Source organism: Ornithorhynchus anatinus, chromosome 10 (assembly GCF_004115215.2).
Source record: "Ornithorhynchus anatinus isolate Pmale09 chromosome 10, mOrnAna1.pri.v4, whole genome shotgun sequence".
Lineage (NCBI taxonomy): Eukaryota > Metazoa > Chordata > Mammalia > Monotremata > Ornithorhynchidae > Ornithorhynchus > Ornithorhynchus anatinus.
In genome coordinates this window covers 56,619,836-56,634,575 of record NC_041737.1, presented here as the reverse complement: position 1 = coordinate 56,634,575, position 14,740 = coordinate 56,619,836, and the positions used below count along the sequence as shown (strand labels likewise).

General features: G+C 51.5%; 1 protein-coding gene across 1 annotated transcript; it reads left to right on the top strand.

Moving 5' to 3' along the window:
- Positions 1-2,985: 2,985 nt before the first annotated feature.
- On the top strand, positions 2,986-12,977 carry LOC100092892 (keratin, type II cytoskeletal 71). The gene is made up of 9 exons (XM_007656020.3): positions 2,986-3,480; positions 5,473-5,687; positions 6,403-6,463; positions 7,229-7,324; positions 8,751-8,915; positions 9,586-9,711; positions 10,581-10,801; positions 11,200-11,234; positions 12,440-12,977. Exons 1-9 carry the CDS (start codon positions 2,986-2,988, stop codon positions 12,643-12,645), a joined length of 1,620 nt encoding a protein of 539 aa, XP_007654210.1. The 3' UTR covers positions 12,646-12,977.
- The last annotated feature ends 1,763 nt before the right edge of the window (positions 12,978-14,740 follow it).

Below are 14,740 nucleotides of genomic sequence, written 5' to 3'. Positions count from 1 at the left end.
GGCCCCAGCTGTTTGAGCTAGAGAGGGGCAGGGCCCGGGGGGCGAAGGGTTGAAGAGAATCAAAAGACTAATATCCCAGCCGAGATCGGAAGATCAAATCGCTTTCCCAGGATCCACGAAGCTGCCTTCCTCCACCGGGGCCAATCATAGAGGCAGATGGAGAAGCCACGAGGGAAGCTAGGTCTTCACAAGCGGACTGTCGGGGGCGGGGGGCGGCGGCTGTTCACGCCCACTGTGGATCAAATGAGAGGAAATGGGTGTGTATCGCAGCAAGAGAGAGTTGGGTTAGACTTCAGGAAGAACTTCCTGGCTTCCAGGAGAATTCAATGTTAGAACCATAAAACCAGGAACACTTGGGGACTTTTCCACCCGGGATGGGCGACTGCTTATTGTGGAGGGCTTTGACTCCGACCTGTTTAGAGGCTGGGTCTGGACTCGATGACCACTGGACGTCCCTTCTGGCTTTGAGATTTGATCAAATTTACTCTCAGTTGACCCAGGCCATTCAATCAACCAATCAGTCATTCTTATAGCTCACTCGGCATTCTGGGATAATGGGGATGACAACAGCATAAATCATTTGAAGAGTGAATATTTAGGCCAAAAATTTAATTTGTTAGTGGAGGACCAAGAGCACCTACCCAGAAGAGAACTTTGGGAAGAAATCTCAAGGGATTATGGAAAGGGTGGCAACAATCTGCTGAATCAGGACTGTGTGGACAGCTCATCTGGAAGCCAGAGAATAGGCTTCCAAAGGAAAAATATTTGGGAAATTGAGTTTTAAAGATCGCAGGTGGCCTCAGGTAGCTGGATATTTTAATCAGTCATTAGTATTTATTCATTCTGTCGTATTTATTGAGCGCTTACTATGTGAAGAACACTGTACTAATATTGAATGCTTACTCTGTGCAGAGCTCTGTACTGAGCGCTTGGGAGAGTACAGTATAACAGAGTTGGTAGATATGTTGGGAGAATACAATAGAATTAGTAGACACAATTTCAAACCAAAATGCCTTGAAAGTCCAATTATTTTAGGCTAATAATAGTGGTAGTCGCTAAATCCTTTTCATGTATCAAGCATTGCACTAAACTCTGGGCTAGATACAAGATAATCTGGTCTGAAAGAGTCTGGGTTCTACATGGGACTCGTAATCTAAGTAGGAGGAAAAAGCAAGTACTGAAACTCTATTTTACAGATGAAGAAACTGAGACACACATAAATTAAATAATTTTGCCAAGGTCACACAGCAGGCACAGAGTATTTGTCCTCTGACTCTCAGGCCCAGGTTCTTTCCACAAGACCATTCTGCCTCTATGATAAGTGGGTTTTTCTCCCCTCAGTAAACACTTGCCCATATGGACACAAAAAAAGGGCGTAGTGTTTCCTAGGCCATTACAATCAACGGGAACTCATATCTTCTCATCACAAGCAGTCCATTCTCAATTACCTCAGTGTCACAGGGGGACAACATGATGTGTACCGAGCACTCATTGTACTACGCACTTGGGAGAGTGAAATACAACAGGACCCACCTTCTGGTACCTGAAATATAATTTTGGTAGACATGTTCCCTGTCCACAAGGAGCTGATATTCACTTCACCCCCAATCAATCAGTGGTATTTTTTGAGTACTTACTATGTGCAGAACAATCATTCAATGGTATTTATTGAGCTTTTACTGTGTGCTGAGAACTGTACTAAACATGTGGGAGAATGCAATATAACAGAATTGGTACACATGTTTCCTGCTTATAAGGAGCTGATAACTCACTCCACCTGCACAGAAATTAATCGGATTGTTCAGCCCCTTCACTCTCCAAAAATCTACTTTCCCCCAAATAATGTAGATTTTTGAAAAGGAAAGGTTTGTCGGGGTGGAGGATAGGTGAGGGAGATTGTTTGAATTGGCCTGAAATTGGTGGATTCTTGAGACCCGAGCAGAGCTCGTGGGTCTGAATGCCCCAGACAGTCCGCTCGTGAAGACCTAGCTTCCCTCGTGGCTTCTCCATCCCCCAAATCAAGTCTAGATGGGCACGGATAAATGGGGGAAGGGCACCGAATCACGGAGTTCTTTTTTATGGTATTTATTAAGTCCTTATTATGTGCCCAACACTGTTCTAAGAACTGGGGGAGTGCCTGGCAGATAGCAAGTACATAGTAAGTACAGTGCCTGGCACAAAGTAAGCCCAAGTGTCCCTGTCCCGTATGGGACTCACAGCCTAAGTAAAAGGCAGAACATGTATTTAATCCCCACTTTACAGTTGAGAAAACTGAGACATAGAGACGTTAAGTGACTAGACCCAAACCAGGCCTAGGTGGGCATGGATAAGTGGGGAAGGGGCCGAATCATCGAGCTATTTTCTTGCGGTATTTCTTAAGCGCCAACTATATGTCAAATGCTGTTCTAAGCCCTGGGATGGGTATAAGTTTATTAGGTCGGACACATTTCCTGTCCTGCAGGGGCTCATATAAGAAGTGAGGAAACTAAGACTTGCCCAAGGTCACACAGCAGACAAGTGGTCTTCTCTCAGACCCCGGCACTTTCCACTAGGCCATGCTACTTTGTCCCCGAAGGGGTGGAGACGGGGTTTATGGATAGGAAACGCCAGGAGGAGAAGGACTTTTCAGAAGAGACGGCAAATCTTGGAAAGCCTGTTTCCCCCCGGATGTCCCAAGCAGGAGGACCGGGAAGCGTCGGGAGATTTCGCGGGGGGATAAATTTTAATTGCTGCTTGCGGGGAGCATGCAGATAAAGCCTAAATTGCACAAATCCGGCTTGCAAGGGCAGCAGATTCTGCCGGTGGACGGCTGCTTCTGTGGGCGCAGGAGGTGTGGAATTGGCTGTTCAGCAGATTCGGCTCCCCCTCCGACTCGGGGGCGAGCGGTCCGGAGAGGATTTAAGGGACCGGGCACGGGCTCCCGGCTTTATTCGACCCTCGCCTTCCTCCCGCTCCGGCTTTCCTGAAATCTCTGTTGCAAGAACCATGAGTCGTCAGCTGAGCTGCAGACCCAACGCCGAGAGAGGAGACTTGAGCTCGCTCTCGGCCGTTCTAGCCCGTAAAGGGGGTTCCAGCTCGGGCTCGTACCGGGCCGGGCCCAAAGTTGCGGGGGCAGCGGGGGTCGTGGGCGGCTTCGGCAGCCGGAGCCTGTACAGCCTGGGCGGGACCCGCAGCATCTCGCTCAACGTGGCCGGCGGCTGCGCCCGCAGCTCGGGCTACGGGTTCGGTGCGGGGGCTGGCGGCTACGGGCCCGGCCGGGTCCGGGCCAGCGGCTTCGCGGGCAGCATGTTCGGCAGCGTGGCCCTGGGACCCGCCTGCCCCTCCTCCTGCCCCCCCGGCGGCATCCACCAAGTGACCGTCAACCAGAGCCTCCTGCAGCCGCTGGACGTCAAGGTCGACCCCGAGATCCAGAAGGTGCGGACTCAGGAGCGCGAGCAGATCAAGGTCCTCAACAACAAGTTCGCCTCCTTCATCGACAAGGTGGGTCTGAGCGCGGGCTGGCGCAGCCGGAGGGATGCAGGGTAGACTGGGACCTCCTTGACCGTCAGGATTCTCGGGTCCTGGAGAAACCAGGCATCATACTCCCTTGATCTTTTTAAGAAGAGGCATGATCCTTGGCTTCAGAAGGTACTCAGGGGCAGGGGAATGGGTAGAATATCCTCCTTGGGTCCGGGGAGACTGTGAGGTGGGATCCGAGGAGGGCATTTGTCTTGGAAATCTCCGTCAGTGGCATTTATTGAGAGTTTACTATGTGCAGACCACTGTACTAAGGGTTTGGGAGAGTGCAACACAAAATAAACAGGCACTTCTCCTGCCCATAACGGTTTTACTGTCTAGAGAGGGAGACAGACAATAATATATATAAGTAATTTATAATATGTAATTTAAGTATAAAGACATAAGTGCTGTGGGGTTGAAGGTGGGGCGAAAATCAAATGCCCAAAGGGAGTACATAGACGACACAGAAAGGAGAGCGAGACGGGGAAAGGAGGACTTAATTTGGGAAGGCGTCTCATCTCCCGGCCAAATCTCCCGTCCACGTCTCAGGGGTCACGCCTCAGAGAATGATTCTTGCTTCAACACAGCCTCACGTGGAGCACAAGGAGACCCAAAAAGGAAATCAAGGCAGGACTGAAAGAAAACGGTATGGGGAAATAAGGATGGTACCAGGGTTCTTCCACGCTAGTACTTTTCTTTTGTCCACCTTGGGCGTTAGATGACAGGGGTTGGAATATCATGTGATTTGATATTCCCGCGAGGCTGAGTTCGGCACATCGGGCATCTGGCTGGCAGGCGAACCCCTTCTCCTGAGTCCTGGGAGAACTGGAATTCACAAGGAGTACAACTGGGCCCCTGGTGGACGATCACTTTATCCGCCTTCAAAGCCTTATTGAAGAGATATCTCCAAGAGGCCTCCCCCATTTAGGCCCTCATTTTCTCTTCTCCCACTCTCTTCTGCATCGTCCTTCACCCTTCACCCTGCCCTCAGCCTCCCAGGACTTAGGTAAATATGCTTGATTCATTTATTTGTATTAATGTCTGTCTCCCCCTCTAGACTGTAAACTCCTTGTGGGCAGAGAACATATCTACCAACCCTGTTATACTGTGCTCTCCCAAGCACTTAGTACAGTGCTATACACCCAGTAAGCGCTTAATAAATATGATTGATTGGTTAATTGGTAGAATGTCTTGCCCCTGGACAGCTAGCCGGGTCCCTACAGACTGTTCTCAGCTTTCCAGGGCAGCAGCAGTGAAATGGTGTAGGGATGGGAGGAGGCAGACCCTGAATGTCACCTGTCAATCAGGTGGATATGCCAACATCATTCTTCCCAGGCAGCTCAGGAGCAGAGAAGCAGTAAGACCTAGCTGATAGAGCATGGACCTGGGAATCAGAAGGACCTGGGTTCTAATCCTGACTCTGCTAGTTTTGTCTGCAACCTTGGACAAGCTACGTCACTTCTCTGTGCCTCGGTTATCACATCTCTGAAATGGGGACTAAGACTGGTGAGCTCCATGTGAGATAGGGAATGTGCCCAACCTGATTAATTAGCATCTACCCAAGAGGTAGCACAGTGGCACCTGTTAAGCGCTTAACGAATACCACTAAAAAAAGAAAATTTAAATGAAAAGAGAAAAGGTGGCACCTCTGAGGTTAAGTCTGTCTCATACATTCCACAAACTAGGCCCTTGGAGGCCACTGAAGGAGGAGGGCATGGGGAGAAAGGGTGAGTGATCTGGATAATTTGCTAGTGTAAATTTGAACTCCAAAATTTGAGAGAGAACCATGCCAGGAATCCAGCAGAAATAGGTCAACACCAGAGGATTTGGATTTTGGGTGGATTTGGTCTCCTCTGAGGATCTTTGAACCTAAAATGGGTGAAGGGTAGGGGATGGCCAGGTTGACCTTTCACTTCAACCCTCCCCTTTTTCCCCCCACGCCCAACTGAGTCGGCTCCGTCTCATCGGTTCTAGGTGCGGTTTCTGGAGCAACAGAACCAGGTGCTGGAGACCAAATGGGAGCTGCTGCAGCAGCTCGATCTGAACAACTGCAAGAAAAATTTAGAACCCATCTTCGAGGGCTACATCGGCAACCTGCGCCGACAGCTGGAGGGCCTAAGTGGGGACCGCGTGCGGCTGGACTCGGAGCTCCGCAGCGTGCGGGACCTGGTGGAGGACTTCAAGAAGAGGTAGGTGGGAGCAGTTATCATTCCATGCCCGCAGCCTGGAGTGTCCTCCCCTGTCTTCTTCTCCGCACAGCCTGGAGTGCCCTCCCTTGTCATCGTCCCCATGGCCCAGCCTTCAAGGAGAAGAGTAAATGAGCATTTGCCATCCAATGCCCGCAACCTGGAGTACCCTTCCCTGTCCTCTTCCCCATGGCCCAGTCTTTTTCTTCTTCAAAACCCAGCCTCAAATCCGCCTCATTCGAGTTTGCTCAGGAAGCCTGCTCAGAAAGAACTCTTCGACCTGAAGTATACAAATAATTGTGGTTTGACTACATCATCCGATCATCAGTATTCCACTTCCTCTGACCTGCGTTGTTGTCTAAACCAGGTCTGCCTAGAGATAATTATCCTGATAATTTGGGTCAAGAAGCCTGACTTAGTTCAGATTATTTGGTCTACACCGTCTGCATTTCCATCCCACTCCCTAAATGTTGTATAGGCCTGGGCTTTATGCCGAACGTTCCCGGCGTATAGGGACAGGAGAATCTCAGATGGCCGGTATTGGTCAGGTGGACCACAGGGTAGACTATGCCCTACTTGGGAGGGAGCTAGCCAGTCGAGCATTCCCTTTGAACTTCACCAATCCTCTAGGCCCTGCTCCCATGAAGCCCTTTTTCCTTTCTAAGGTCTAATTCCTCCACCATCTCTCTGATTCTCTCTCCCAACTCCTTCCTTGCAGGTATGAGCTGGAAATCAACAGGCGAACGGAGGCAGAAAATCAGTTCGTACTTCTCAAGAAGGTGAGAGTGGCCCAAGGAGGGTGGAAAGGAAATGAATCAGTCAGAGATTGAGGATGAACCTTAAGGAAAAATCAAAGAAGAGGAAGCTGATTTGGGACTCAAAGTGGACACTTCAAGAGAGCCCGGGAAACTTGGCTCATCATTCCAGTTCTGCCCTAAACGCTGTGTGACTTTAGACAAGTCACCCACCCTCACTGAACCTCAATTTCCCCATCTACAAAATGGGATTAAAATCGCTGCTCCTCCTTTCCTCCAGGGGCTTGGAGGGTTGAAATAAGATCAGAGCTGGGAAAGCACAGAGGAAGGAAATGGGAAACAACCAGGTGCTAATTAGCAGGTGTTCCTGCCGCTTCTACTGTGGGTGGCTGGACAGGTGGGAATTTAAAGGGACCGGAGAAAGTGTGAAAGAAGAAACAAGAAATGGTAATTTTGAGACTTTGATATGTGCCCTCTGCTTCATCATCCCCAGTTCGGCGTCCTATATGCTTGAAGAGGGGCAGAGAGTGGAAGAGACTTGGTCCCTGCCCTCAAGGAGCCGCCAGTTTGATTGGGGAAGCATAGTCGTAGAGGGCCAAAAGACAGAGGCTGAGACCCTTTCATACCCAACCTTAAGAGAGTGTGTCAGGGAAGCGTTCAGAATGTACATAATATATGGAGTCAGATGTGCCCTTAGGAGTGCAGGCTAATCCGGGAGGGTTTCCTGGAGGGGATGCATTTCCCGGGCTTTCCTGGCAAAAATTCTGAGATGACTGAGAATCCCCCCAGGACGCCGATGCCGCCTACACGGTCAAGGTGGAGCTGCAGGCCAAAGTGGACTCGTTGGACAAGGAAATCAAGTTCCTCAAGTGTCTGTATGATGCGGTAAGTTCCTACACACACACGCACGCACACACACACACTACCTATCCCACTCATTCTTCCTTCTCTGGACAGTCACGAGGCCGGCCGGCCATGGAGCTGTGGCCAGGGAATGAGCAGCATGTTGTAGTGGACAGGGCCTGGGAGTCAGAAGATCATGGGTTCTAATCCAGGATCCGCCACTTGTCAGCTGGGTGACCTTGGGGAAGTCATTTCACTTCTCCGGGCCTCAGTTGCCTCATCTGTAAAATGGGGATTGAGACTGTGAGCCCCATATGGGACAGAGACTGTGTCCAACTCGATTTGCTTGTATCCATTCCAGCGCTTAGCACAGTGTTTGTCACATAGTAAGCGCTTAGTACATACCATTACTGTTATTGTTATTAAGTAAGGAACATTGACTTGGCAACGGAATCAGCTGCAGCAAGCGGGATTGAGGCTAAACAGCGAGTGAAGACTTCCTTCTGGGACTAAATCGGAAATGTGGGGTGGATGACAGAGAGAGCATGGAATCTATAGAGGTGTGGGGACAGAGGGGAGAGAGTCTCACAAGGCCAGGTAAGGTTAAGTGTTCCCGAAGCAGGGGGATAGACAGGGTTACCTCATAAAGTGCCCTCCCGCCCCAGACTAAGGAATCTATCGATTGCGGTGAAATCTTCAAGTTATCTCACTGCCAGGAGATTCCTTCTGGTGGCTAACGAAAAGCCTTCTTACTACTGTATTCTTCAAAAAGTGTTTAGTTCGCGGGGGGCCTTCTGTCAAGGTGGGATAGGGCTTCTAGGCTCAGACGTTGCATCCCCCAGTGCAAGAGAGGAGGACACATGACCCCTATTTTTGAGGGGCTGCAGCCTCCTGGTCCTCCTCTTTCTTCTCTTTCTTTTCTTCTCCTTCCTTCTTCTCTATTCTAAGCTCGGGTGTAGGTAGAAGTTAACCAGGTTGGACACTGTTCCTGTCCCAGTGGGGTTCACAGTTTAAATGTGAGAGAACAGGTATTAAATTCCCATTTTACAGATGAGGAAACTGAGGCCCAGAGATGTTAAATAGCTTGCCTAAAGTCACACAGCGGCCAAGTAGCAGAGCTGGGATTAAACCTTAAATCCTTTTAACTCCCAGCCCGTGTTTTTTTTTACTAGGCCATGCTGTGTCTTATTGACACTTAGGGGATCAGGAGGGAAGGAACAGAGGGTATAGAGCTAAGTGAAGTATATACGGGAAGGCTTCCTGGAAGAGATGATTTCCTAGCAGCATTGATTAGGAGGAGAGGATCATGATTTGGAGAAGAGGAATAGGGAGGGCACGCCTTGGGGAGGGAATGTCTCATTGGATGGGGGACAGAGAGGAGGTCGGTGCAGCGTTTCCAAAGGTCATGGGGTAGGGAAATAGAGAGATGGGGACCAACTCCTCCCCCTTGGCCCACCCTCCACTCCAGGAAATCGCCCAGATCCAGACCCACGTCAGCGAAACCTCCGTCATCCTGTCCATGGACAACAACCGCGACCTGGACCTGGACAGCATCATCGAAGAAGTGAGGAGCCAATATGAAGACATCGCGCTCAAGAGCAAGTCCGAGGCCGAGGCCCTGTACCAGAGCAAGGTGGGGACCAGGGCAAACGTCTACCCTGGGACTAAGTGGGGGCAGAGTTGAACTATCCCAGAGGACACTCGACCATTTCCCTGCTGCCATTGGATGGGGAGGGTGGGCCCTTTGTGATATCACTCCGGGACTTATCAATGAGTAGAACTTCCATCGAAGGACTGGCCATGCTGGGAATTTGATGGATATCTTTCCAGCCTCTAGATATCAGGAGCATCTTGCTTTCCTGGCAACGGTGACCTGGAGTGGAGCGGTGGGGGATGGGGGGAAGAGGAAGACCTTTAAACCCATACTGCTCCCTCCCTGGAATGACCTTCTCAGGTCAGACTCACTGTCTAACCACCCTGATGTCCTGGAACTGCTTGGCCACCTCAAGAGGGAAGCCAAGATCGGAGCTGGGGGAAGGCCCAGGTGCATGGGTGTTGAAAAAGAGTGAGGGAGGGGGAAGAGGAGGAGGAGAACGGAAGGGTGAGGAGTAGGCTGGGAATTCCACCTTGCTGTGTATGGAGGAACAACTCGAACCCAGCTCTTTGATTCCACGAGCGGGATTGTTGCCAACCATTAAGCCACCCCGTCCATCCTCACCTCTGAGCACAGGGTTGTTGCAAGGCCACCTGATCCCCACCTCTGTCCCGACTCCCCAAATTCTGTCCTTGCCTGGAAAATGTAGATCCAGGAGTTGCAGCTGGCAGCTGGCCGGCATGGGGACGATCTAAAACATACCAAGAATGAGATCTCGGAGCTGAACCGCCTCATTCAGCGGATCCGCTGTGAGGTCACCAACGTGAAGAAACAGGTGGGTCAGCAGAACCGCTCAGAGTGGAAAGCCCCGGCCTGGGGTGGGAAGGAGATGGGAGGGGAGAGGGAGAGAAGGGGATAAAGGAAGAAAACAGATGACCAACGGAAGGATGGAGAGGAGAAGAGCAGCATAGACTTGCTCTCTGAGCAGAGAGGCCTGCCCTGTTTGGAGTAGAGACTGACCCTGGAGGCTTCCCTTTTGGAGGGGCAGTGGAGACTCTGAGCTGGAAGAATAAATAATAATAACAATTGTGGTATTTGTTAAGCACTTACTCTGTGCCAAGCACAGTATTAAGCACAGAGGTAGATACAAGATAATCGGGTTGGACACGGTCTCTGTCCCACTTGGGGCTCACATTCTCAATCCTCACCTCCCAGATGAGGTAATTGAGACACAGAGAATTCATTCAGTAGTATTTATTGAGCGCTTACTATGTGCAGAGCACTGTACTAAGCGCTTGGAATGAACAAGTCGGCAACAGATAGAGACAGTCCCTGCCGTTTGACGGGCAGAGAAGTGAAGTGAGTTGCCCAAGGTCACCCAGCAGACAAATGGTGTATCCGGGATTAGAACCCAGGTCCTTCTGACTACCAGGGCCGTGTTGTTTCCATAATAATAATAATAATGTTGGTAGTTAGGCCATGCTGCTTCATTTGAGGAACAGTGTAGACCCTGACCTGAGAGAGTTGCCCCTTTCGGGGGCACTAAAGAGTCTGAGCTGGGAGGGCCACCCCATTTCCCTGGCTGGACCCAATGGAGACTAGGCATGGGCCTCCCGGGGAGATAAAGCCCACAGGCACCCGAGTCCTACAGCCTGGCACTGATGAAAGTCTCCGTGACTCCCCCTTTCCCCCCCACCCCCAAAGTGTGCCAACCTGGAGACGGCTATCGCTGATGCAGAACAGCGCGGGGACTGTGCCCTGAAGGATGCTCGGGCCAAGTTGGACGATTTGGAAGGCGCCCTGCACAGCGCCAAGGAAGAGCTAGCCCGGCTGCTACGCGATTACCAAGAACTAATGAGCGTCAAGCTGGCGCTGGACGTGGAGATCGCCACTTACAGGAAGCTGCTGGAGGGCGAGGAGTGCAGGTGGGCACGAAAAGAGAACCACGTCTGATTCCCCTCGCTTCTTTGAGGGGGAGATTTTGTTCGTGACCTCTAAACCAGGGCTCACTTACCTTTCCCCTAGATAGGACGGGAAAGTCCCCACGATGTCCCATCGGCAGTCCATGGGACTTGCTGGGAGAAGAGATGGTGTCATTTACCTTCTCTGTCGATTCCCACCAGAGTAGCTGTCCCTGACCACACCGAGCATCAGAGTTAGGCGCGTTTAGGGCCTTGGTTGTAAAGGGAGGGACCAGGCTGTCGTGTCTGACCCACTCTCTCCCGGGGAATGAGACCTGATCCTCGAGGGATGAAGGGAGTGGGGAGATGGGGAATGAGGGCTGGTCCTGGGACTCAGTGGCACTGGCTTTTTCCCCCAACAGGATGTCTGGAGAGAATCCATCTTCCGTGAGCATCTGTGAGTAGCTGCTTCCTTCACCCCATTTCCTGTTTAGTCGGGTTGGGGGCAAGGGGTTGAACAGTGAGTCATGTAGGTCATCACATCATTCCCCTACATCTGGACCGTCCCCCATCCCATTCGGACAACTCTCTGTTTCCCTTTCTCTGTGCCGCTCTGGTGCTTTCTTTGTCTGTCTTACTGCCTTTCTGCTTCTGTTTCTGTCTGTCTCTGTTCATCGCTCTCATTGTCTCTGTGTCACTCTCACTGTCTCTCTATCACTTTGTCTCTGACTCTTTTTCTACCGCTCTGTCTCTGTCTCTGTGCCATTATCTGCCTCTGGGCTTCTTTTTGTGTCTCTGTGTCGCTCTTGGCCTTTGCCTAACCCTTTGTCTCTGTCTCTTTGTCTTTCTACTTCTGTCTCTCCTCTATCTCTGTCGCTGTCGAGTTCTCTGTCTCGGTTTTTCTCGGCGTCGCTCTTACTTTCTTTCTCTGTTCCACACTCTCTAACTTCTCTCTGACTCTTGTTCTAGGGGCCCAGACTCCACCACGTGCCTTGGGGATTATTTCAGGGTCAGTCAATGAGCAAGTACCTTGTGTTGAGCACTGTACTAACCACTTGGGAGAGCACAATACAACAGCGTGGCCTAGTGGATAGAGAACAGGTCTGGGGATCAGAAGGACCTAGATTCTAATCCTTGCTCCGCCACTTGTCTGCTGAGCGACCTGAGGCAAGCCATTTAACTTCTGTGTGCCTCAGTTACCTCATCTGTAAAATGGGGGTTAAGACTGTGAGCCCCATGTGGGACATGCACTGTGCCCAACCTGATTACTTTGTACCTACCCCAGAGCTTAGTACGGCGCCTGGCACATAGTAAGCGCTTAACAAACACAATATAAATACAAAATAAACAAAAAACCCCATTAAAAAATACAACAGAGTTGAAAGACACGTTCCTTGCCCATAAGGAATTTACAGTCTGGACTCTCCAAGCTTACAGACTTCAGTCTCGTTCATTCATTCGTATTTATTGAGCGCTTACTGTGTGCAGAGCACTGTATTAAGCGCTTGGAAAGAGTCGGGAAGTTCTTCCTTTGGTCCAACTTTCATCCCCCTCTTTGTAATAGTACCCCACTTCCCTTTTGCCCTGCTCACGCCCACATCAGGACCAGTTCCTGCCCCAGTCCCTCTCCCTCATCAGTAACCTGGGCCTCTCTCCTCTCAGCGGTCATCAGCAGCGGCGGCGGCGGCTACGGCTATCGCCCCAGCGCCGTCAGCGGTGGCTATTCAGCGAGTCTCGCAGGTAGCCCGGCCGGCGGGGCCCGCGGGGGAGATGCCAAGGTCAAGGTGCCCAATACTAGTGAGCCAAAGGACGTGCTGGTGAAGACGGCGAGCGGCGGGGGCTCTCCGGCCAAGAAGACGTCGAGATAAGGACCCGGAGAGGCCCCAGACGAAGGAATCGGTTTCTGCTGCGAAAGTCACCTCCCGCCTCGGATGCCCCTTTCCTCCTTTCCGCGCCCCCAAAGCCGAAGGCAGCGGCCTCTCTCCCTCCCACCCTGTCTCTTCTCGTTTCCAGATCCTCCCCGGCCCCGACCGTGGGCTTCGCCGGACTTTCCTTGCGGCGAATCTGCGGGTCCCCCGGGACTGTGGGTCAAGGGATTCTGAGCTCTTAGTGTACATAGTCTCCAGTGCTGCTTTGTCTGCCGTCTTTCCTCCTTTCCGCTCGGCGGCCTGGAATCAATAAACTTCCCGCTGGCTCAAGAGACTCGTATGTTCTTGGTCATTCTCTCTAACTGCACCGCTGGGCCAAATTGCGTGTGTCCCGGGATGGGGACACCTCGGATTTCTGGGCTGGATTTGCGTGCCTAGTCCACCCCAGGCGAACGGATGCTAACTTCGTGGCGACGGTAAGGTGGAGTGCCTCCGCTTTTCCAGATGTTGCTAAACCATGGTCCCCTCCCACACAGCCATCTAGGCTGGAACCGAATCGATCATCCCGGGGTTCCGACCGGACAGATAACATCCAAACCGGGCCTCTGCCCGTTGCGCTTCGAATCCTTCTCGCTCCTCCCCTCTGTGGCTCTTTCAAAATCCTCCCTCTCTTTCTCCCTGCATCCACAACGTTCACAAGATTTGTATGCGCCCCCCATCGTCTCTGTGATGCCTGAAGACTCTCATGGGGATTCCACTCCCCTACCTCTGTCCTTGGTGTCAGGGTTTAATAACCTCACCGAAGAATTTTTTCCTTGAATCTAACCCGAATCCCTCATGCTGCCGGACATCATTTCAACCCGTATCTCTTGAAGGCCGATCAGCACCCAAACTCCATCCCTGATTCTCTAGGTGACCTGGGCCGGGTCCCCGCACCGGTCGGTGACTCAGTTTACCTACCAGGGAAATGGGGACACGAGACCTTATCTGCCGGGGAGGCTTAATTAATGAGTGGCACACTCGTTAAGATCGCGGGATACGGGGAGTCCAGACTACCGCCTGTCTGTAGCCCCGTCTCGCTTTAGGGTCGACCAAGGGTGACGACTTCGGGGCCGAAGTTGGAGGAGCCCTACGGGCTAGGAGAGGGGAGCGGGACCGGTGGGGGAAATGTGTGTAAGAAGGGGGAGCGTTTTCTGAAAAGTCGGGAAAACTCTATTTTTCTCATTTTCACCCTTGGGTCAGGGTGGAAGTAGCTTGCTGGAGTCATCGGAAGATGCTTCTTTCATCATTTATTTGCTTTTTCAATCATTTGTCGGTCCATTTGTCTGTCTGTTGTTTCATCCAGACCCGGGACCGGGCAGGCAGTAGGCATGCTGACAAGCACAAGACAAGCCGTGTGCTGGGCTCACTGGGGAATTTCTCAAGACAAGACCCGATCCAGGGGTTTCCAATAGTAAGTCGGGGACTTCTCAGGAGGCTTCCCGCACTCCCACGGACTCCGGGAAAACTAAAACACTTTCAGGAGTACAGTTAACTGGAGCAGGCCCACCGCCTTTCTACTGAGGGTCCTCTCCCCCCACTCCTGCAAACAGATCCCTCTCATTCTCCTTTAATCAAGCCAATACTCCGGATCCATCTCAAAAGGGATCTGTCAGAAACTGGAGTAGACACACAGCCCTGCTCACCAGGATGCTCAGAGAACCTGTCCAGGCTGGTCGCCCTCCTGAAAACACACCCGACCTCACAGTCAGAGTTGAACCGACCCCCGTCGACATTCATATCCCCCGACTCCAACCCCGACTTGAACGAGGTGGCATTTCTGGCCTCACAGCTTCTTGTGGGAATCACTTCCATGTGCTTATTACCTTCTGAGCTAAGTAATGACTTTTTGGGTCAGTTGAGGATTGGTGGTGTCCTGTGTGACATCACTTAGGGGCGGGGAAGGAGAGTGGGGAACAGGGCAGAGGTAATGCAGCCTTACAGATAAGGATCAACCATTACCAGCCCACGCTCAACATGAAGGAAATGAAGGATTCGGCCTGGTTTTGGAACTGGATCAGCTCTCTCCAGACGGAGAGTCCAACCCCTGAGAACT